This window comes from Micropterus dolomieu, linkage group LG06 (genome assembly GCF_021292245.1).
Source record: "Micropterus dolomieu isolate WLL.071019.BEF.003 ecotype Adirondacks linkage group LG06, ASM2129224v1, whole genome shotgun sequence".
Classification (NCBI taxonomy): domain Eukaryota; kingdom Metazoa; phylum Chordata; class Actinopteri; order Centrarchiformes; family Centrarchidae; genus Micropterus; species Micropterus dolomieu.
In genome coordinates this window covers 19,704,191-19,729,087 of record NC_060155.1, presented here as the reverse complement: position 1 = coordinate 19,729,087, position 24,897 = coordinate 19,704,191, and the positions used below count along the sequence as shown (strand labels likewise).

The following is a 24,897-nucleotide window of genomic DNA, read 5'->3' as shown; positions in this document are numbered from 1 at the left end:
AAACAGCCTCAACTTGAACATGGTCAATGAGAATGAAAGATGTGAAAAGTGCAGCAGCTAAATTAACTCACCCTCCAGAAAGCACTGGGGAAACCACCCGGACAAACGGTGGATCAAAGGGGAAATTATCCTGTAGCGATGACAAGTAAAAAATTTTAATTTACACACTTCAAAGAGTCCTAAACTTTTATCATTTTTATTAATGCAAAATCTATTTCACTCACTTTATATGAGAAGTTTAGTAAAATGTAATCCATTCCTTCCTTTTCCTTTAGGACTTGTAAATCACTGTGCAAGGGGCTATCTGGATCCACCCTGTTGGAAAATGGATTATGCTATCAGTCTGTGTTTATGCTAACAGAGAAAAAGAAAATAATACTTGACGCAAGATCTCAAGGTTACTTACGTCCTTAGTTTGACATGCCATTCATACAGGCTGTCGTTGACAAGCTCGACTGAATAGATGCCTGCAAAAGAAATTGATTAAATAAAAGTCCATAGACGTCTCCCGGTGCATGGTCTAGTATAAACTGTAACGATTTAATCTCCCTTTTAATTCTATAAAGCAAAAGGTAATGCAGTGAGGCAAAGTATAAAATGTGTTTTAACTGGCCCTTACACTCGCATACCACTGTCAGCTAACTCTGCTACAAATAATTTTAAACCTCAAAAAAGGTGAGGAATTGCTACCAAATTTTTCTTTTCAAGATTTCAAAAAATATTTATTTGGTTTGTACTTTATTGTTCAAAGAATACCGTTTATCTTTGTTAATCTGCTGTGGAAAGCGCGTCCATGTGCTTAATAGGCATTACTAAAGTACACAAGAGATGTTTGCAAGAAACAGTAAAGGGTGTAGCAATTTACAGTGCTGCCACCACACCCATGTTGAGGGGGGAGCTGACCTCATAAGAACAAGTCAAAGAGTTAGATATCTTTTGAATTCTGCGCAACTAAACTAGCTTTCAAATGTTTTTCTCAGATCATGTAAACTTCATGGCTCTTGAGGTTTACTTATACCCATCTATCACATCAAGAGGATATAACCGATGATTACTGTGTGCGAGGGTTTGTATGTATGTGCGCTAGTTCCCGGCTAGAGTTATTTGCAAGTGTTCTTTTCACTTGGACCTGCAACCCAGAGCAGACCTTTGTACAGTGTGCATACCTGTCTTGTAACTCTGAGACCTGTAGATCTCTCTAAGCTCCTTCATCAGGCGGTCAGAGGCCTGTACGGAACCAGACACAGCTCCCTGCCAAATAGAAAACAACAACTGTAACAATAAAGACAAAGAACACAGTGCTTAGCAATTCACTGTGATGGTAAATCTGTTATCTGTACTTAAAGTGGGCCATCAAAGAGGAAACTTTATTCTACAAGACGTCAATATTTCTATCAGTAAAACCCTTAAGAGAATGTTTCAGTGATCCTTAAAAAAAATATATATTTTTTTTTAAATTGTAAAATAAGTGCATGTAAAGTATGCAACATTCCATAGTTGGGGAAGGACAGAATTTTCAGCAGAATTCAGATACCAAGACAGCCCCACAGCTGAGCCATTAAACAGGATGATGAGCAAGTTGAGAGCCCTGCCCAGAAGAAAATCTAATCTTTATATAAGTTTATGCTGCCTTGAGGTGCAGACACCAAGAGAAACCTGAAGATGAGATATACCTCCTTGTTTCTTAACTTTATCTCTTAGAAACCTTTCCCCAAGTGTCATTCACAAAAGTAATACTGACAAAATGAGCATACACACATACATACATATACACACATTATATATATATATATATATATATACACATACACACACACACACACACACACACACACACATTAAATGTAGGCCCCATCATCATCTGCCAAAATGTGAAGTTAGGTACTAGACAAAATATGTTGTCAACCCTAAGCCCCCTAGCGCCTCAAAATATTTTCACTTTACTGAATAGAGACTTACATTCAAATGGTCCTGCCTCTGGTTCTTTCGGATCTTCTCCAGGATGGCCAGATTCTCCTTCTCGATGCCATCATCCTCAGACTTCTTCCCATCCACAGGCTCCTCCTCTTTCATTTCATAGTGGTCCAGATCCTCTATGTCCTGTTGGTACGTAAGGGATATTTTAAACAATTTCAAATATTTTTTGGTTCTCCAGAAATACATGCAACATAAAAAACAGCTCTGGGATCAAAGCCAGTGCCAAGTCACAAAAAACGTTAATAAATATAAAATGTTTCTTGCTCACTAGAACAACATTGTAACCAAGAAAACGTTAACATAAGCTTCTCAATATACAGGATGAGACTTTCCCCAAACCACATACCATACAAGCAAGTAACACCAACAGCCTAAACATCTCCTCTTTCAAATCATGTGACTAACATATACTCCAGTGTTTCATTACTGAGAATCTAGCTCAACCTCCTAAGAGCTATTAGAGCAATATATAAGGTGTTTAGACCAAAGGTGATAACTTACCTCTCCCATCTCCTCCTCCTCCTCTTCTTCAGATGTAACCTCCTCTGTCCCATGCTGTACACGCGCACGCACACACACACGTCAAACAAGGCATTATGTCAAGCTGAACAAAGTGGTTTAAAAGAGACTCACTGAGAGGACTGGTCTTTTTTATTTTACTAAAGACCACCTTTTACTGACCATGACCACAGGAAGAGAATATTGATCAGCTTAGAGAGCAATTTAATATAAATCACCAAACCAAAAGTGGTTTTGAAGTGCATAATTAAAAATCTAAATAGAAATATGCAAGGAATATTTCTTTAACGTAATTAAATACTGGCCATGCCATTGCATTTGAAAAGAGCAAACTAGGCAGCCTTGCCTTTCGGTCTTGTCCCACAGGGCCTGCAGGCAGGGGCTGGTCCAGCATCTCCACATCTGGATGTTGGGGAAGGTTATACAGCCGACAAAGGTCACAAATGAGTTTCTTCAACTGCTGCAAAAGCTAAGAAAGACAATACACATAGAGAAGGGGATACAGAGTTAGATAAACTCTTCAAGATTGCAAATGCAGCTACACGGTGATGCCACATGGCAGACATGTGACAGAAACACAATAGCAAGCATATGCTTATACAGTTTGCTTATATATAGATTTTTTTTTATTATGCGAGTAGATAATATACTGTATATTATGTGAGCGGCTTCACTAAACTAGGATTTTTAATATCATTGTTTGCTGAATGTAAAATTAGCAATTTACAACTGTTTGAGACAAAGAACAAAGAATGATTACATTATTCTCCAAGCAACTGCAAATGTGGTATAATGTAATATCTATAAATGTAGTATTAATGTTTGGGCCAGTTACTCATGTATGACACCATACGGATTTAATCATAAAACACTCATTGTAATACCACTGCATAATAAATGCAGGAAGATTGACATTGTTTGTACTACAAGACAACATTGTCACAACGCTTCCATCAGCTAGTGTGCTCTGCCTTAGCAAATTTGGTGCATCTGTGCAACAGTGAGAAAACCCATTGATCTTTATCTTTCCACAGGAAGGCGAGGTTTGTCCTTTCAGAATCAGAAATACTTTACTCATCTCCGAGGGGAAAGGCATAAAATTAACAATGTTCCATTCTGGTGCAAAAAAATTATTGTGTACAAAAAAGCTGACAGCACTTCCATCAAAAGCATATTTTGTGTCCTACAAACAAAGCAGGACAAATAAGTAGGCTAACTAAGCTCAGGATGTCACACCACACGTAGGAGTAGGTAAGAACCTGTCAGTCACAGACATTTTGACCACAAAGGTTGTCCCAGTGATCTAATGACACGGCCATTTGGCCTACTGAAAACATGTCTGTCGGTACTTGCCAGTTATGTACGTTCATCCCATCTACTAGATACAGAAGTTGTTTGATTATGCTTGAAAGCCCATGATACACTTAAAGCCCATTCAACACTCAACCTGCATCAGTGAACACTCTTTAACTAGTACAACATAGCAAAAATCATGCAAGAATGATGCAAAATACTTTCCAAACACACTTTATGAAATATATTCTAAAACACCAATATAAAATCTAATTAACTTTACAACAATAGCTGGCACGATAAATTAAAGTACAAAAGAAAGGAGGAGAGCACCACAATTATCTCCCTCCTTCTGATTAAGCAGGCTGGTTGTGTTACAAAAATTCATAGAAAATCCTCCTGCTGAGAGGCAGCCTGGTCAATACTTGTTTAGCAAAGCAATTCCGTTTAGTCCAAGTGTAGCCTACATCAACTCTGTTTTACACTCCAAGAAGCATCCTGATATCATTAAAATGATCTGCTGAGTATTCATTTTTGTCACTTGCTGCATCACAAGACACTCTCTGGCTTGTAGTATCACTGACACTACGACACAGTGTGTGTGCTCAGTCGATGTTTTGGATGACAGATGTTTGAACCTTTACTGTGAATAATAATATGAATGAATAATTTGAATAACTGTCCACAGTTTGTCACAAAGTGTACATAATCGTTATTAACTTTTTTTTCCCCCCTCCCAGTGACGCATAGTGAAATAAGCGAAACATACCAGAGTACTGCCTTTTCTCACATCTTCCAACCTCTCCAAAACTTGCGTCAAGCTCGGGTCATCAGAGTCCACAAACCATATTGGCGGCGTAGATGGATAAGATTCCTAAAGATAGCAGAACACAGCAAAAACGAGACAGTATCATCAATATATTTGACATATATGCTTGCGTGTGGTAGGGTTACACACCGAGTGACTAACTTAAACAACGTAATATTTGGGTTGACGGCATTAGCATTCAGAGTGCAGCGTTAGCCAGTCAACAGCTAAGGTTTCTTATGAACACCATTTAATATCAGATTGTCAGACCAACAAACACCCTACAAAGACTGCGTAGCTCCCACTGACGCTGGCTTACGAAACTATGCACAACATCAGATTGTACAGTTGTGGAGGTAACGTTAGCCTGCGACCTGGCTAGCAGGTGAAGCAGCTAACTTTAGCTCGCTAACAACCAACAAGGGAAGTGTATAAATCCCGGCACTTGTGTTCCTGCAAGCTTACCGTTATGTTACAGTGGATAATTAACAGCTTTTCCCCAGTTACATTAAATTGGCAGCTCAGCTCGTCAGGCTTCCAGTCAATGATCCTGAAGCGTTCGTGGTTTGGATCAAAAATGGACTCCAAAAACTTCAGTTCGGCCTTCAGCCCCGACACCGACATCTTCCACGCATCTCCGGCTGGGCCGCTGGGGAGGGGGAGAAGTCGGGACTTAGCTTTTAGCTAGCTAAAGCTACAACGCAAATTTCAGTTCAATATAGATTTTTTTTTTAATTGGCAAAGAGCTGACGGACTGTCCCTGTAGATGTAACTGGATATCCAATGCCAACTTTAAAGCGCGCCCGGTCAAATTTCAGCGCAGCCGGACAGATATGCTGATGAAGTAGCTAACATTAGCTAGCTTTCAGTTAGCGTGTGAAAACAGCGCAGCGCTTGGCAAGACGCTAGCTAGCCAGTTAGCGAGCTAGTCCGTTGTTGTTGTCTTTCCGTCTATTGTTGTTGTCTGCCTATGATAACAGCAGTTTAAGGCTCTCGTGGTGTCCCGTGACCGTCTCCTCACAGTCCCACCGGACAGTTCCTTGTTGGTTATTTAAACGGGGAACAATCATACCATCTCCACGATATGAACTTATATCCCGCTGTAGGGATAGTGTTTTTCATCCCGGTGTACAACTGTAGCTGGCCTCTTGTGGGGTTTAAAGATGGCGTTCTGCAATATCGCCGTTCCCGCAGAATCCCAGCATTCAGCGCGTCTTCAATTTATTTCAGTGTAAGAAAATAAAGGAAAGTTTATTACAGTTGATTATTTAGTAATAGATTTATGCGGGGCAGTAGCTTCAATGTGATTTAAATTAGTTTGTAAGGGAAATGAACCAATTTCCTTACACACAGGCATACTAGTAACTAGAGTGAAGCTGGTGCACATAACTTAGAAGTGGCCCTTTCTAATAGTTTTGCTTTGGTACCACAAAGATGACTGAAATGATTTAGAAAACGTTTCCCTGGAAATTATGTTAGATGCAGTGTCAATAAGAAAGTTGGACTTACTTAGCATTAAGACTCAGCATTCGTGTTCAATAAGATGAACAACATAATCGAACCCAATCATCATTAAAATGTTGTTTACCCACAGAAATGTACTAGAAATAGGCTGCAGCTATGTAAACTGATTACCTTGCTTTGTTTGACAGTTTGATTAATAAAGGAACATCGTATCTTATCTTAAATTGTCTTATCACATCAGTATAGCCTACACATTTGCTGTGATATTTTCAGCTCAGCAAATTATTTCGCTTCGGCCTGTATGAAGCTATGATTCAACCTATTTTGGATGTAAATCCTAATATGTTCTTTGTTGAATGTCTTAACAGACTGGTCACAAGAACTGTGTCTGTATTATTTTGCTTTCAATAGGCTAACTGGACATATCAGTTTATTAAAAAGAAGAATGTGTGTAACAGTACTTAATATATATGAATAAATATGGTTAATATGTCATATGTTTATATATAAACCGATATACAACATATAGATATGAGAAAATGAGGATTTTTTTCCAACGATGGCCAGCTAGTAAAAAAATAGTCAGGTGTAATATCAAATATATCCACCTCCAAAGTTAATTTATTACTACTAGTGTGGGCTCAGCCGTCTGATTTGTTTAAGTATTATAAGCACATGTTCTTTTTTTATTAATAGAAGCCAATTACCAAGTATAATCAAAATCTGCTGTGTGTGTGCGTTTTGGTGTTTTGCCTTACTAACCAGGACTGATCACTATTTATAGAAGAGTTTTGTAAAATATTACATTTAAATATTACATCTTATAATTTCCCCACCGTTTTATGCATGGGTTGTAATTTTAAAAAAAATGTCTAGTTCATATGCTCTCTGTATCTTTCCCCAATAGAAACCATAAACAATGGAGTACTTATGTTTCACATCATGTCAGTAGTAGTACATGGTTCCCACTAGGGGGCAGCGTTGGCTCAAGAGTTGATAAACTAGGATTAGGGTTAAAGTAGGGTAAACTCATGAAAACACACTCCTCTCTGCTGTTGCTCCTGCTCTCTACTGACTGGTTTACTGTGTTTCAGGCTATGAATATCAATTCTCTCTGAAGATGTGTTGACGTGTTTTTGATGGTTAAACAAATGTGTCTAAGTTATTTGCGATGTTGAACAAATGGGGAAAAGTGTCTAGGTTATTTGCATGTTTGCCAGGAAGTTACTCTTTTATCTCTATCTTTAGAAAAATGAATACATGCAAATATTTTCACTTTCAGGTTGAGAGCCAGACAGGTTGAATACCAGGAAGATGGCAGAAAGTCTTCAGGAAGCATGTCCTTTAGTCAATTCAATTAGACAGATAGTGTGTGTTTCGGGGCACACACCAAACCTTAAAAGCAAACTTTAAAAGCCATTCCTCTTTCTGAAGGAGAGATTTGGGAGTAGCTGACTGGTCCAGAATAGTGCTGTGCTGTCGCCTCTAATTATGCTATCATGAGGTCTCCCTTTCAACAAAGATAACCTTTCTTTTATTTGGTCCTCTCCAAATTAGTATTCCGTGATAGGGCAGTGGAGGAAAGGCAACAGGCACACAGGCTAATCACTCAAACATTACTGGTAGATGTTTAGTGCTTGGTTTCTAATTTAGTCATATGTTGTACCTCAGACTTGTCATACCTCTGAGATTTAGTGGACTGAGCAAACGAATGCAAATGTGACCCTTTTCAGTGTGTTGTTCTTGAGCTACATTTGGGGTTTCAGTGCTGAGGAGCTACATATTGAGCTGCCAATTTAAAGGCTCATAAACTAAAAGGGCGAGGGTGGTACCTCGTGTCCAAACCTGTGTATGCCACTGGTGATGTGTATGGGACCTACAGCGGCAGACCCGGGGCTAGTGTATGTATAGCATTGTCACAGGGGTCAAATGCAGGCCTTAGCCACCCTGCTGACCTCATATGTTGACAGATTCTTAACTTCACTGTGTAGAATATTGCAACAGTGTGCAATAAACTCTAACAAGTTACCTGAACTCACTGAGTGTGCAGTGAGGATGGGGACTTTGTTAATGTAAGGGTTCCTCAGGAAAGGTCAAGGTTCCAGTCTAGCAAATGCTGTAATTCAGTTTTGTGGGGGAGTGGAGGTTGTGGTGTAAAATCAACAAGGGTAGATGTGGAGAACACAAATTGTTGCTAACCTTTCTTTTTTTGACCCTACTACTTGTGTGTTAGTTTGTATGCGTCCGTATTAATGATAGTGTGTAGTGCATGGCTGCCTCTTCGTGTGCACAACGTGTGTGTGTATGCTGGTTAGAGTAATACATATTGATGTTCAGAAGTAAGGGTATCGGCCAGGCAATGATTATAGTAATGTATTTTGGGTAGGTCACAAAGGTTTGAGTAATTATGCAACGATATTATTTAGCTCCTTCTTTAAATTATAATATCACACCCTATTGATATGAAGATATGCTGCTTGAATGGGTTTCAAGAATAAGGAAACACAATTCACTTAATCAGTCTTTAGCAACAAAAGACAAGCTAGACCAAGCTAAAAGTAATAATACACATAGCAATATAGATCATTTCTTGATTAAACCCCCCCATCCCCGCCGCCCCCCGATCATTAAGTATGTTATTACTTTCTCAGTGTTTTTTACATATTGTCTCACTTCACTCACTTCAATTAACTGCCAGTTTTTTTCGCGAGCAGGTAAATTAGTGTACATTTCTTGTTGGTGTGTAATTACACTGCATTGATCGCTTATTGAGGAGACTGTATTGAGGGACTTGTCCTCTACATTAGTCTACTGTTGGGATGTGATGTTATAGAAGATAGCAGTGGTATAACGTCCTGCCAAATGCAATTAGCCCACCACACTCACTGTGTTGCATCTTCCCACAAACAACAGCCACAGAAATAAATGATAACAGTTAAGTCCTCTTAAAGTCATTAATGAAATTCTTGAGTAAAACACACTGTGCATACTTTGTGCCACAAAAATGTATTGCAACTATGGTATTACATCTGTTACACTCATGGAGAGTACATGCAAATGAGGGGGAGGAGACGCACAACTGAGAAATGAATTGTAGACCGCAATTATGTTTTATATATTTTAAGCTGAGTGTATATAAAACATTCCTGGCAGAGCATATCTTCAGTGATGTCACAAAGGCAAGTGCTAAGCTTGTCAAGGGTCAGAAAAAACTAAAACAAATGTATTCCGTTGAATCCTGATTGTCTTTTCAGCCATGTTTTATGATTTAGCGGCTGCCGTGTGGTTTGTCACAGCGTCCCTGTGTAGATTGCTGTTGTCCTCTGATTTATCCTGCTCTTCTGCCCTCCATCTGCACTAGACCAAAAGTTAATTAAATCCCTGCCTTGTCTCCTCATTCCATCCCAGACAGCAAGAGCAAATCATCTCCCACCATTTACAACCTTTATTATTTCTTTATGAACAACACCAGAGCTGAAGTCAAAATGGGCAGCATGAAGGCTTGAACTTAAACCTCATTATAAGATCTAAATGCACAACTGCTAGCATGTTTTATTTTTGCCATGCCATTTAGATACTCTCTTACAAATTATTCAGAGTGAATAAGAGGGATCTTAATTAAACTTTAAAAGGCCTGTCTTGGGGCGGCACAGTGGTGCAGTGGTTAGCACTGTCGCCTGACAGCATGAAGGTGGGTTCTAACCCCAGTTGCCCCAGTTTGCATGTTCTCTCCGGGTGCTCCGGCTTCCTCCCACCATCCAAAGCACATGTGGCCTAGATTTACCCTAAATTGTCCCTAGGTGTGAGCGTGAGTTGTTATTTGTCTGCGACCTGTCCAGGGGGCTCCAGCCCCCCGCAACCCTGTACGCAGGATGGATGGTTATGTACTGTTACACAGAATTAATAGTGGAAGTGAAAACTGAAAACATCCTTCCCCTTTCTGCCCAAAGGTTCTTTACATAAGAGTGTATTGTGTTCAACTCCACTAAAACTGTCTTTATCAACAGTGTTACTTCTGAGAAGTGTTAAAGAAAACAGCTGCATCTAAGCCTCTTTGGCATTAAACCAATGTCTTGTCTTGTAGGGATTTGGAGGCGTTTAGCTTTGGATACCTGAGGCCATTCCTCAACGCCCTTACTGCTGATTCACCACATACAGAAGGGCCGTTTGTCAGAGCAGACTGCACTTTCCCACCAAGGAGGAGCGATATTCAATTTTCTTCTTGGGAACAGTGAGTATACGAGCAGAGACAGAGGACAGTTCACATCCAGTGCACAGAGCACCCCCATAGTGAGTGTAGCATATGTCCTTGCATCACCCACACAGCTGATAGAGATGCTGGTTCATTTACAAAGAATCTTTATCTCTCACACCCAGAGCTGGACTAATAGCATTAGCTGCAGTGTTCTTAGTCTACACTTTTCATTGCAGAAGTGATTAGGCCAGCGAGGAGCACCTGTGCTCAGCCCCCCTATGCTTATTTCCAATAGCTAATGGGAGGTGTCCTCCTGATACTGATGAGCATCTTGGGACATTGTCCCCCAGAGGACCATCATAGTTTTCTCAAGACCCTGCAAGAACACTGCATCCATCGCAGTGGCTGGAAAATGAATTAAAATACTAATATGATGAGACAGCCAGCAATGTGAAATAATGTACAAAGCTGAGCAATAAAAATTATTTTGGGTCAACAAGTATAAATCCTGTTATAAATTGTGCTGCTGTGAAAAAAAACCCCGTTGAGTCTTTCTTTCAAGAAAGAAAGAATGAGAGAAAAACACTAAAAAAAAAAAATTAGGTATATCATGGATTGGGTATAATACATACATCTGATTCGTACACTTTTTACACCAGTGTCTCCCGAAATATAATTACATTAAAAAGGCACTTGTCAATTCCATGGGTCTTAGTCGACTTAAGTGTTTCTCCAATGAGCCCACAGAGGGCCATTACTCTAAAATTGTACTGAATAAAGAGCAAATGTCACCTTGAACTGCAGTGGTGTCGCCAGAAATGTCTCAGCAGTCCCTTTACTTCATCAGTAAAAAAGTTAAAGCTACACAGATGGAGTCACGTTCAAAGGAGAAGTGTACAGGTGTGACACTTTGTATTCAGAAGCATATTATATAAAAATGTAGGACAGTAACAGACATATCACTTTGATAAGCTGTTGATGATTCATTGATTATTTTCATTTTCACATTATAGTCAGCGAGGAGACAATACACGGACAGCAGCAATAAGTGCAAGAACAATGAGAGCAACATCTGCAACACTTAAAGCATTAGTAATGTAACCCTTCTCATCAATGATGCGTTCATATCTTGCTCTTTTTATAATAGCATAAAAGCATAAATCCAGATTAAAGCCATTATACACATTGATATAAAGAGTGTGGGAAGAGGCAGGTTAAAGAAGAACTTTATTGTTTGATATTTGAACTGCAATACCAAAGCATGAAAGGACACAAAGAAAAATGTTTGATGGAAGGCCTCATGTTTTGCAAAGTCATGCATTTTTCATAGGTTTTACAGTGTAATGGATAAATGGACTGTGTGCCGATATAATAGGATAAGGGTTATCTGTGGGGCATCGCTGTTCAGTGGGATCTGTTGTTCCTCATGTGGTCTAACCAAGTAAACTGCTGCCTAATCACATTCAAGCCAAAGTCTATTTACTTTCTGGGGCACTGCTGCTCTGGCAAGAGGCAAAATGGGCTGGTGGAAGGGGTCTCATAAATGAGTGCACCGTTGCCAATCTGTCCGTCCTAATGCTAATACAGTTTACAGGGCCAGTGAGAGACCATGACAGGCTGACAATAGGGGAAGGAGGCCCAGCTTAAATCAATTAGCTAAGAGGACAAATATCATCTAAATCATACCGTGCCTGGCCCTGGGCAACGCGCCTGAAATGGAAGGGACATGCAGGCAGGGAGTAGCGCTTACTCAGTCCTGGCCAAAGTTATGATTGAGGTGCTGACAGTTAAGCATACACTTACTGTATCAACTAACTCAAGACTAATTGGAGATCAAACCTTGAATAAATTTTTCCCCTCATCAATCAAGACACTGTTCATTTCTGCTGCATTAGAGTGAGTGTACAGTGTGTCCACTAAACCTTTTGACATTGTGAAAGTAAGCCAGACGTTTACATCTGGATCATGTTTCAGTATCTCAGTAGAATTGCAAGGATTGTCTTCTGACAATTTTTGTGACCTTCCAAAACAGATAATCCGACAATCGTACCCACTTTAAGTACAGTATGCAGGTTTGAACATCTCTCTCAAGCCTTCTTTTCATTCATTCATACAACTATTTCTGTCACTTTTCTAGAGTACTGCTAAGTGCAGCACCATGAATTCCTTTAAGGACATTCTGTACAACGTATTTTGTCTAAAACACATTAAGGCCTTTATGTGCATCTCCATGAGTTGAAACATCTCACTTTGGGTAGGGGGGTGTTATTGTGCCAATATTACTTGCAAATTTGTGTGAAGGGCTGTAACAAATCAACAAATTTAAATTTTACAACAATTTGTTATAAATAGTTTGCTTTGTGACTAGCTAACTAACAAAACAAATCCTGCTTCTTGAGACAGGCTGCATCTGTTCACTTACTTTTACAGGTGAATCGTGACTTAGGAGCGAGACAATCTGGAAACTTTTGAAGGGATTGTCTTCTACCTGTCTAACTGTCTTCCTGTTTTTTCCTGTGAGTATAGCCGGGTGTGGAGAATGGGGCGGGACGTCATACAATGAGAAAAGGTGGGGACATATGGTGGCTGTGCTGAGAAGCTGTATGTGGCAGATAACATTTTCCAGCAATGATTGTGATCACAGCGGAGACTTTAAGAAGGATAGGGTCTCAAGGGGAGCAACATACCATCTGGAATCCTGCGAGCTGCCACACATCCAATTTACCTCTACCTGTGGACCAGTCAGAAACCCCTCTGTAGTGCTCAAGAGGCCAACAGCCAGAGAGATTAGATAAGAGATCAGACCTGACAAGACACACTTTTCAGACAGGTCGAATAGCTTGGTTTTTTAAGAAAACCGCAAGCCATTTTTGCAACTATCTACTTCTGCATTGCAGAATTCATTGATGTATTCACAAAACCATCCTGATGTACATTCAATACATTAGATGTACATTTAATACATTAGAGTTACTGTATTTGAGGATAGAAAACAGTGAGTTTTTATTTTCAAGTGGTCTTTTATTGTGGCCAGCCTAAGGCACACCTGTGCAATACCCATGCTGTCTGATCAGCATCTTGATATGTCACACCTGTGAGGTGGATGGATTATCTCTGCAAAGGAGAAGTGCTCACTAACACAGATTTTGACAGATTTGTGAACAATATTTGCGAGAAATAGGCCTTTTGTGTACATAGAGAAAGTCTTAGATCTTTGAGCTCAGCTCATGATGAATGGGGGCAAAAACAACAGTGTTGCGTTTATAATTTTGTTTAGTGTAAATTAACAGGGACATTATTTATTCTAAGATTAGCAGTCTAGACTATGTTATGCATTGCTAGGACTACAACATACATACAGTATAATCAAGACAAGGACATTGTCCTAACCTCTCCCTCTGGTCTAATGCCAAGGAAAGTCTCTGTCATTCACAGCATCATATAACTTGATTGTTAATCTGGGAGTGAAAAGTCATAAGTCACATTTTATAGCAGGAAGGAATCTAATAAATCATTTAGCTTTCTTTCAAACAAATTTATTCATATTAGACAAACAAAAGGATATGAAAGCAATAAAATACCACATTAAAGAAATAAATCACCCTTGAATTACATTAGAATTCTCAAATGTCTAATTAACACTCAAGGGCATAAGACATGCAGTTTATTTACTTGTGACTTCTAACCAACATCAGCATGTAATCTGAACAGTCTGCTTGTGGTGAATGTATCCCTTACTTCTGTGTAAGGCAACATTACTTAACATAAGCTTCAAAATCATTGTAATTGTACACTAATTTGTATTACCACTCACATTACCACTCCAGGCCAGCTGGCTATTGACGCCATGTAACATTTGAGTCCCGTGCACAAACAACATTTTACAACTACGGTGTATTGGTTTACAGCATCAACACTACCATGCTCAAGCTATAAGAAGAAGCAAAAAGTATATAATGTACAATGTAAGTTCTTTGGAAGTAGCTAGCTAAGTGTTTGTTGTGGATATTGGTTTGTGTTATGGTTTTTGGTTTGGATTGTAATATTTTTAGGGCTGAATAGTCGAAGATTCGATGCTTCGATGGGCGGAGCCTGATTCGACTGTCAATCTCGGAGTCGAAGCATCGCAGTGAAACAAGGATCATGCCATTTTGGTGATATAGGGGTGCTCAATGTCTGATTTTACATAGAACTACCAGTTTTCTCCCAATAAGTTAATATACAGCCTTTTACAATATACATTTCAAAGTTTAATGCTGTAAATAAATATGTAAAAAGAATAAAACTTTCAATAAATGTTTTTGAAGTGCGTGAATAAATCCAAAATTGTAACCCTAACCCTGGGTCATCAGTGCACATGTCTAAGCGTAGCGTGTATGTGTGCAGTGGCAGCGGAGGAACACTTGCTGAAGAGACGGAGCCCCAACTTCACGGTGTTGTGCCGAGTTGTTCGCACCTCGCGGGACTTTCGGATAATTTATCACCATTGATGAACCACATAAAGAATATTTTATCGTTTTAAAATATGCACGTAAAACTCTGCATAAGACCGGTGAATGACAGGCGAGAGAGAGAGAGAGAGAGAGAAAAGGGTCTTAAAAAAAGGCTCAGTTTAGCTGGAAATTTACAGTGTAAGTTGAATGAAAAGAGACTGCAGCTCTGCAGCTTCTCAAGATTAAAGCGGAGCTACCCTGTGTAAGCCCCCCCACTGCCCCCTCGGTCTCGATATCGCTGCACACATGTGGGGTGGTGATGAGACCCCACTGTGACCCATCCACCAATGTGTCCCTGAGCAAGACACTTAACCCCTAGTTGCTCCAGAGGCGTGCGACCTCTGACATGCATAGTAATTGTGAGTTCCTTTGTATAAAAGCGTCAGTTAAATGAATTAATGTAATGCACAAAAAAACACGTGAGTCGACTATAGGCAGGACTTGACAATTCTGATTCGACTATGTAAATCCTTAGTTGGGGACAGCCCTAAATATTTTCCTTCGATAATTGTTTATCTCACCCTGCCTTTGTTTTTCTCATCCCATGTCCCTGGTTATGTATGTTTTGTCGGTAATTCATTCGTTCTGTATTTTCTGTTTTACTTTGGTAAATTCGTCCTTGTGCGTTTCCATGTGCTTTATAACCTGTATTATTTTGTAGTGTTGAGTTTCACGTGCCTTTGTATAGTTTTGTTTCCTGTCTGCCTTGATTCCTAATATGTCCCACCTGTGTTAAATTACCCTGCCCCATCTGTTTCTCTACATATGTTTACTTGTGCCCTTTGTTCTTGTCTTTTTGTTGTTACACATATGTTGTGTCCCTGTTCCATAGATTATGTTGATCACGTTGTGGATTACTTCTGGAGTTTTTTAGTGCTTCTTGGACTTTGTTCTCTTCCTGGATTACCTGCTTCACCACACTTGTCACACAAGAGAGTGAGTGAGCAAGAGACCGGACAAGAGTAAATATCGGACTGGCTTTTACTTGTTGGAGTCAAGTGTCAAACTCTGGAGCTGAAAAAGGAAGCCAACCTGGAAGTGCCAGAAACTGCAGTTCATTGACTGGCCACTTGAGGCTGGCTCTAAAAGGGAGTCTATCTCCATAGACCACCATTTCAGCAGACATAAACATGTTTACAGCTTGGTACAATAAATGATTATTAATTACTATTATATAATATATATATACGATTATTAATTATTAATGAATAATTATTAATAAATATTATTAATAAATCATTTTCCCATTCATGTCAACAGTATGGTGAGTGAGTATTTTTATAACGGCGGTGCTGTCATCGCTAGCTGTCAGATGTCTGTTAGCCTTCCCCTCAGCTAAGTTGAGTCACTGAACTTGACATCTTGGTCATGAAATTTTTTCATGCATATATTGGATGAATAATATGGCTTGCTGTGTGGTAAATTGTACTAATATACCTTCCAAGAAACCTGTGCTCCTGTTTTTTCTGAGTAAAATTCTTGAATTTTATGTGTTAGTAATAATTAGCAAGTATTGGTGTCTGTGCTCGCCATACATGGCTTGTTAGATTAGCTTGTTAACTAGCTAATTTGCCAAGAGTGTATGCTAGTTGCAGTTTTTCAACCAGCATGCACCGAAGTCAAAACGTAATAGAGAAGTGTTATGCCGCATTCATACCAACCGCAAATTTTCGCCTCGCAACGCTTTCCTCGCGTGAGTACATTCGCTGTAAGTGTTCACACACAACGCGAGAAGGCGATTTTAAGGCAATAATGTGAATAAACACAACTCGCCTTTACTACAACTGTATGAACCCCAAGTAAACATTTTGCTGTGATTAAATAGCAATAAAAGGATTAAACTGATGCCGAAATAACTACAGGATGCAGATTTGTTAAACATATGAATTCATGCTTTGTCAGGTCTGTCAGCAAGACAGGAGTAGTTAAGCCTAGGCTTAAGTTTGGTTGGTGCAACCGACGTTAGGTCAACTCTAAAGACTGGTCTTAACTAAGACCTACTTAGCAGTTAGGACCAGGCTTAGTAAAGCCCTGTTGGTGCAACTCTAAAGACTGGTCTTAACTAAGACCTACTTAGCAGTTAGGACCAGGCTGGAGTTTGGAACGATCAGGGCTATGCTATGCTAACTTGGTCACAGTAAAGTACAATGATAGCTGGAATAAAGTTACAGACACATGTTTTCTGAACTCACCAGGTAGTTCAACCTCCTCGCTTTCTTTTCTCCCAGCAATGTCCAGTTTTGTCCGTTTTTTATATAAATATGAAGTCGTAGTCCAACAGAGCTAACGACGCTAACAACAACACTGGAACCGGATGTGCACGGAAGCTAGCTGCTGAGAAGCTCCAGTGAAGATAAATCAACGTTAAAATCCTAAAAACTAAAGTAAAAAGCTAATTTAATAAAAGCATTTTACTCCGAGCTCCTCCCGCGAGTAAACAGCGTAGTTGTCAGAGCAGAATCCGACCAACTAAAGGGGTTTATTTGTTCAATATGTAGCGACTCGAGGGTGGGGTTATATATAAACAAAACTAGAATTAGGTCCCTACAAACTGAAAAGAACTAAAAATACCTTTATTAGGGAATCAAATAAACAAGAATAACTACGCCAACACTATCCTATACGACAGTGTAACAGGTCCTAGAACTGAGTGAACAGAGACATGCATCCACAAATATAAAGCTTTATTTATAATTTTCAATTTGCCAATATATACTTCATCTATTTTAAATACATAAAACGTAGTCCTCACACACACACTCATCCATTCACATAAAACCACATAAGGGATTACCAGAACCAATACCTGTAGACTATATCAGTCCCAATAACAGCAGCAGCAAAACTGTTCCAATATGGGTACAATCAGTCCTACCCATTAGTCTATTCCCAGTTTATGCATCCCACCTGGATGATGAGCTGACGTGAAGTTACTTTGGTGGATTACGAGAAGAAAGAAGGCCGTCAAACATGTAAGGACCATCAAAGAAGGGGAAACCCGCGAGGAAAAGTTCAACGTCAATGCCGCAGTTGAGAATGAATGCGCACCCCCGCGCTGGAGACGAGCGCGCACCAACTAAGGCCTCAGCCTAGCCGCCGCACGCAATTTTAGAATGGACATTGAACCAGGTTAGGGAATACAATGCTGAGCCCCGTGCACCCGCGCCGTGCATGCACGCTGCGCACGTTTGAATGTTTTACAATGTTCACAGCACGAACTGGGAGATACCCCTGTTGACTCGTGAATGCACCGTCACTGCCATTACCACTGAGTGACTGTGGTCTGGGAGAGGAAGGACCTGCTGGCATTATTAGAATAAGTGGCTGCACCTGTGCTTCATGAGGACTGGAGGGACTGACCACTAAGTTTTGAAAGGGAGAGGGAGGTGGGTATGCTATTCTGGGGAGTGGCGCTTGGTGCAGACAGCCAAGGGCACTCAGTGCTATGTGTGGTTGCTGTTCGCATGCCAGTTACGGCTGCCTGTGGTGAATACAGGTAGTTGCGTTGTATCTAGGGCGAGGTTCCTGAGTTATGTAAAGCTAGATTAATTATTACAAGAAAGTAGGTGTGTGATTGCCGCTTCTCAGATTGTGTCTAGGCTTTCCAGTAACGCATATTTTTAATCTGTCATCTTTCTCTCTTGTAGGATGTGTGACGGCCCCTGTTTAGTCTGCTAGTGTGTGTGCTGTGTCGCGAACTGTGTCTACCCATGTTGCCTTTGAGGTGCCAGAGGAGATGACTGCACCATCCAACCAGATGTGGAGCGGCAGGGCCTAGTGCTCTACAGGATACCAAAGTCCCAGCTTCCAGCATGGCTTGCGGTCTTCTATGACAGGGTTTTCCCCCTACTGCTTTGCTTAGCCTTTTGTTTTTTCTTGTGCTCCACAACACTTCTCCCACAATATATAAACACTACTGATTTCACTGACACACTTTGCCAAATTATGACACTGGGTTCCTATCCATAGTTTCTATCATAATTACTATTACAGCTGTTACACATATTTACAACTTAACTTCAATTCAATTCAATTCAATTTTATTTATATAGCGCCAAATCACAACAACAGTTATCTCACAGCGCTTTTCATAAAAGAGCAGGTCTAGACCGTACTCTATGATGCTATTTACAGAAGCCCAACAGTTCCCACCAAGAGCAAGCACTAGGCGACAGAGGCAAGGAAAAACTTCCTTTTAAGAGGCAGAAACCTCGAGCAGAACCATGGCTCAGGGTGGGCGGCCATTTGCCTCGACCGGTTGGGGTGAAGGAGAGAGAGGGAGAGAGAGAGCGAGAGAGAGAGAGAGAGAGAGAGAGAGAGAGAGAGAGAGAGGGCAGGAGAGGAACAGAGAGAAAACTGAAATCTGCGCATCATTTAATTGGAACCTGACCACCCCGATACCGGGGAGGTAATCGATGTTCGCTGTTCTAGTTGTTTTCCGTCCAAAAACAGCAACTTCGGAAGTTGCACTACCCCGACTTCGTGATCCAAGATGGCTGTTGGGGTATCAACAGTTAGTGAAAGTTCTAGTTTATACTGTTTATTAGCACTTCTGTGTACTTGTGTCTCATAGAAATGTTCGTACACAAAGTGCTGTCCAACAGCACTTTGTGTACGCATGTGGTCGTGTTGCTACAGTGTTCAGTATGAGTAAATACCGCACAATGCGTTTTTTTCAATCAACCGGCGTATCAATAGCTAACCTGGCTAGTTGTAAACAAACAGCTGTCACAGCTGTCAACTCGGGTATGACGTCATTCCCAGCTCTGACCTCCGACTTCTGAGGTAAATGGAACGCACCATAAGTTTAGTTTCTGTCGTCAGATTGAAGTAGAGAAGAAGAGTTTGCTTTGGCGGGGGCGGTCTTTATCGGCCTCTGCTGGCGACCCGTAGGAGCTACACAGACAGGATGTAGGATAGCAAATGATTCATCTCTTCAATATGAAGAGAAAGAGCCCACTTGCAGCCCTGTAGGATGTTCTGTTGCATGGGAGTGCTTTTGGTCATATATATTGACTGTTTTTATCAAATTTCAATGTTTTGGAAGCTTTATGTTATTTGGAACGTAGTTGTATGGACAGAAATAATGTTTTGAAGATAACTCCCAATAAAAGTGAACATATGGCCAAAACATAGAAATTCGCCTGGTATATTTTTGAAAGAATGTGTAATAACTGCATGTTTATCAGTTTCTTTTCATCAAATTTATAGTTACAGTTGTATTCCAGGTGTATTACAAGATATTCATGTGCATTATAATCTACCTTATGATGGTTTTGATGGTTTATTGCATTAAAATATAGCTTTTTTTACCAGGCGAGGATGAAAATATCATATTTTTCCTGTATTGCATCTCCATGTAGTTAATGTACAATGGATTTATATTCCTTAGCATCTGACCTTTCAAAGGAGACCATTATGCATCTAGGCCTAGGGAGATATTACTGATGTATTTTGGGTATGTTATTTTAGGCGAAATAGGTGCCAGGGATCATGCGGTTAAAGTAAACAAAAATTTGTGAAAAAAATATTTATTTTTCATGAATGCAGGATATGATTTTAATTTGTTAAACTGTTGGTGGCTCTGACATGTGCTGGATTTGTTTGGACATTTCTTTTGAACAACTGTGGAAAAATCACTGAGAAGTTTATTCTATTGCGAAAAACAAAGAATTATCTGCACACTGAATAGTTTTGAGTAGCAGTAGTTTTACCCAAACAAAAACATTTCCACCTTAATTTGGTTTCAGAAAAGGCAGAAATTGGTGCAAAAAGGAAAAGGAAATTAAGTTGCTAATGCTGAAATTTTTCATATAATTTGCAATTGAAGATTTCTTAAAAATAGTGTTAAAATCTCGTCTCGATCTTGTGAATCCAATATCGTATCTCATCTCGTGAGCTAAGTGTCTTGTCACACCCCTACTGGTAAGTAATTTTGCTGTGTCTTTTGTTGTCACACAGTTGTTGTCTTGCTAGTTGTCTTGCTAGTTTTTAATCAATTTTAAGTAATGTTGAATTACATTCAACAAACGGTAGGAGTGCCAAATTGAAAGAAACACCAACTCTTACTACATACAAGTTGCTTTAATGAACTTAAAAAAAATAATAACAAATGCTGCAAACAGCACAGATGTTTAAAAGAATAGTTTGACACTTTGGGAAGTATGCTTTTTTTGCTTTCACATGAGGAGATTGATACAAACTCTCCTATATGGTAAATATAAAGCTACAGCTTATAAAATGTCTGGAAACGGGTGGAAAGAGCTGGCCTCAAATGGTAACATCTGTCTACCATCACCACTTAAGCTTACTAATTTACATTAAGTATCTGCTGTTAATGTTTAATCTGTTAAAAATAGTGCAAAAATGACAATTTGCCCTTTTAGAAGGGTTTGGTGTCAGTAAATTTCTGGTTGTCTGGCAAATGCTCAAAGGCCTTTAGTATTAGTATTAGTATTAGTAGTTAGTAAGCTTAAGATGTGCTGGCAGGCTTATTTTGTTACCATTTTACAAAGCCAGGCTGTTTCCAGTCTTTGTGCTGAGCTAAGCTAACTGGCTACTGGCAATAGCCTGTATTTAACAGTCAGACATGAGAGTGGTATCGATTTACTCATCAAACTCTGCCAGAAAATAAGCATATTTCCCAAAATGTCCAACTTTTGCTTTTCCCTCATACCTTACATGCAAAAAGTCACCTCATAAGGTATACTTTTCATGTAATGTTTGCACATAATGTCAGATGCTGTTTAATAGATTTTCACGAGATTGAAGGAAATAATGTATTTTGATATTGCAGTGCCAGCTGGATGGAAGGGTTGACAAAGCAACAATATTTACTTGTTACTGACTGCCAAAGCAGTGCATTCAACATTGGTAGACAATCTATAGTTGCATTTTTCTCTGTACATACCATCTCATTTCTGAAAAAAAGTGAAAAGATCACAGTATGTGGTGCGATACGCAAGACAGACACAGGATGGAAAGCATCTATGTGGAGACACTTTGGAGCCCCTCCACCAGTAACAAACTATCCTCTTCGGACTGAGGGTATTTGCTTTCAGCTAATTGATGGATAGTCGAATTTCCATGTGGGAAATGCAGATTCACATCCAATCTGTTTCACTTATTTTGGAGTAACTCCCAGCCATGCTGCCTGTGGTTAGTTGATTATCTCTGACCTGCATCATTAGCAGCCAGTCCAGACAGACACACAGCAATCAGTCACTTTGCCATCTGAACCCAGCCCCCCAGGATGAGCTCTCTGCAATGATGAGGGCCTCTGTGGTCTCTTGGGTACCATGGATGACAGAGAGGCTTCATCTTCTCCATCTCTGTCCCTGGAGAGTTGCTTTGATGGTAACACAGACAGAATTGAATCACAGAGACATAATCTTGGCCAAATGTACAGACGTCATTAACCCATACTGTATCCAATGAGCAACTGCTAAAAGGATATTGTAGCGTCATGAAAGCTCCAGTCACATACAGGTCAGTAACATCAATCACACAACTGTTCATACTATAATAAAGTTTCTAGGTACACCTTATGATTATGTTTAGTGACTGTGATGTTTTGTGGTGGTCAAACCAATGGATTCACATGGATCCGAGTTTTGAAAATGAACTCACATGAAAATTAAAGATAAAAATACAATTTGTGATGGCAGCCTGAACATTTTTCTTCAAAACTAGCGCACCTTTCTACCCATAAGAAGTCACATTTGCTCTTTTCCAACTATGTTGAACTAATGGATATTGAGTTTCCCACCTTATCCAACAGTGGACACAATTTTATGCTCCTAAAGATGCATCCTCCCACTGGGACCACCCTCATATTGGTGAATTACCCATCTCACACTGCTGGTCAGGCCTTTGAGGGTCATTTTCATGTCCAGCGTTGATAGGCATTGATTCAATCTGCACAGCTGTGACCCTACTACTAGTCCCAGGAGAGGAGTTCAACTTCCAAGGTCCAATAACACCAGAGTTCAATTGTCAGTCCTACTCTATCATAATTATCTATGTCCAGCCAGGACCAATGTCTACTGTTCTTCCTGCTCAGCACAAATGACTTCAGAGGAATGAATGTAGCATTAGGAACGTTCATGCTACAATTTCAACGGCAGACAGAAGACATTTTATTTTCAAAAATGAACAACATGATTGTGTGCAGTACATTACTGAAATGCACTTAAAGACAAACATCTTCCATGGTGGAACTGTATGTACCTTTGTAGAACTGGGAAATACTTTTTTTTAATGATAAAACTCAATATAGCCAAAAAGCTCAATGATGACTTTCAATTTTTGTTCTAATATTGTAAGAGGTTTTAGTTATCTTGTTAGGGGAGTATTTAATCTTTTCTGTTCAGACAGGGATAACAGTTTATATTTATGGTTAGTCATAAACTACCTCTACAATCTGGGGTGAAGGGTTTTAAGACTTTTGTCAATTTTTGTGCATACGGTCAGAAACAATCAATATTTTGAATCTGCATCATCAGTTACCACTAATTAACATTTTTGTTTCCCTGCCTGTCTACTGGAAGACTGGAAACATATATTCTTAAGATGTGTAAATTATGCACCAGATTTGGTCTTATATCATAATCATGAGTGCATTCTCTCTCAAGGTGTCACACATTTTCTCTTTCCATGATTTGCTCCTGACTCAGTTTCTCAGACAACTGGGGTTATGCAGTGATGAAGTGGGTTCTTTGGCAGTACCATGTATCTATCTACCTCATTACATTCTTGTTTATTTGTTTTCTAACTTTGTCTCTCCAAGCAATCCTTTTGTTACCGTCATCTAATTCTTCCACGTGGCCAAAGAAGCGGAAAGAAAAGATTTACAGATAGACAGAGTTTGCATGGCTTTGCTTCGATCAGGCCCTTGTCTAGGAGCTCTAGACACACCTTTCTAAGCACATTAAGATCTCATCTAAGCCAGAAAGAATTGATTTCAGTCAGATGTGATTGTGGGGATGCATGTCAGTATATAGTACCTATGTAAGAGACCTTACAGTGACAAATGGGTTTCATTTTACAGTTCTTACAGTACACAGTAGGACCATCAATGTGTTTTTTTAGTTACACATTCAGAAAAACATACAAAGTCCAACAAAAATGCAGCTGCATGTACACAAACCTACACATGTGTACTATACGTACACAAAATAATGTATGTACACATGCTCTTACACATACACGACTTATACAGTAATATCTATGACCCAGTTGCTGCGTCTTCTTTCTCAGTATTTTGTATTCATTGTCTCCAGATCACTGTTTAAAAATCTTTATTTTCTTTCACTATAATAACTGTCAAAGTGTGACACCCCTTTACTGCATACTGTCAGCTGCTAAGTGTCTTATTCTATAACTTACAATTTGTTAAACCAGTTTTTCAACTTTCAATCGCCTTTAGTGAAGGCTTTGATGGCCTTGACTGTGGACATTAAGAGAAGGCCTATAACTACCAATAACTCAGACTTCTGGGGGGGAAGAGAACATCAGGGATGGCCCAGACCAATTAATCCCTTGAGGATTTGTGGGGCTGCCCCACAAGACAGGTGTGGTTTAATACCCATACCCCTCCTTGAGCTGTAAAAAAAAAAAAAAGAAAAGGCACTGCAGAGTACATTCAGGAGGTCACATTAGGTTGTGCTCTAGCTGCAGGTGTCACGTAATACCATTTAACTTCCTCAGTCTTGCTGTATGACATATTGGACTCCACACTCGGGAGCTGTCTCACCTTCCAATCACTGAGAAGCTGAATAAATTAATGCACAGGCTAATCTGTCTTCTCCAGAGACTATTCATTACTGACTGCTCAGTCTGACTCAACAGATATGGACTGCTGAGATAAAACCTCCCTGTGGCCGACTGTTGCATTCTGCATTCTTTAGCTTTCCATTCAAATTTCTGGTACTGTTTTTTTGTAGAGAAAAAAAGTTAGCCATAAGGAATGTGCAAAATTGATCCTCAAATGTATAAAGATTATACAGAAATATTATAAATATAGTGTGGATGCAGTGTATGCATGTGTAGCAGATTTCACCTCATGCGATAAAGCCCTCCCTCGTGTAATGTCAGTCCCGCCACACTGCCTTTCAAAAAAATAGCCTATGAAAATGGTTTGCTTGCTG

The 24,897-nt window shown here is 39.7% G+C and overlaps 1 protein-coding gene across 2 annotated transcripts; it reads right to left on the bottom strand.

The window, feature by feature from the left end:
- Window positions 1-67: 67 nt before the first annotated feature.
- On the bottom strand, window positions 68-5,776 carry LOC123972510 (ubiquitin-conjugating enzyme E2 Q2-like). Of its 2 annotated transcripts, XM_046052032.1 has the most exons (10): window positions 5,353-5,776; window positions 5,063-5,246; window positions 4,559-4,663; window positions 2,843-2,965; window positions 2,479-2,532; window positions 1,960-2,100; window positions 1,167-1,251; window positions 407-467; window positions 225-315; window positions 68-130 (listed from the first exon to the last, which is right to left on the bottom strand). In XM_046052032.1, exons 2-10 carry the CDS (start codon window positions 5,219-5,221, stop codon window positions 68-70), a joined length of 882 nt encoding a protein of 293 aa, XP_045907988.1. In that variant the 5' UTR covers window positions 5,222-5,246; window positions 5,353-5,776. The 2 variants fall into 2 exon arrangements, with proteins under 2 accessions (XP_045907988.1, XP_045907987.1); XM_046052031.1 differs by having other exon boundaries at window positions 5,063-5,776.
- Window positions 5,777-24,897: the final 19,121 nt, after the last annotated feature.

Bases quoted from the DNA above. Each gene is read 5' to 3' on its own strand.
- LOC123972510 (XM_046052031.1), bottom strand. From the start codon at position 5,221: ATGTCGGTGTCGGGGCTGAAGGCCGAACTGAAGTTTTTGGAGTCCATT. The intron at 2,533-2,842 runs GCAAGGCTGCCT...GCGCGTGTACAG, and splicing joins CTGTGGGACAAGACCGAAAG to CATGGGACAGAGGAGGTTAC. The intron at 468-1,166 runs GTATGCACACTG...TTTCTTTTGCAG, and splicing joins GTCTCAGAGTTACAAGACAG to GCATCTATTCAGTCGAGCTT.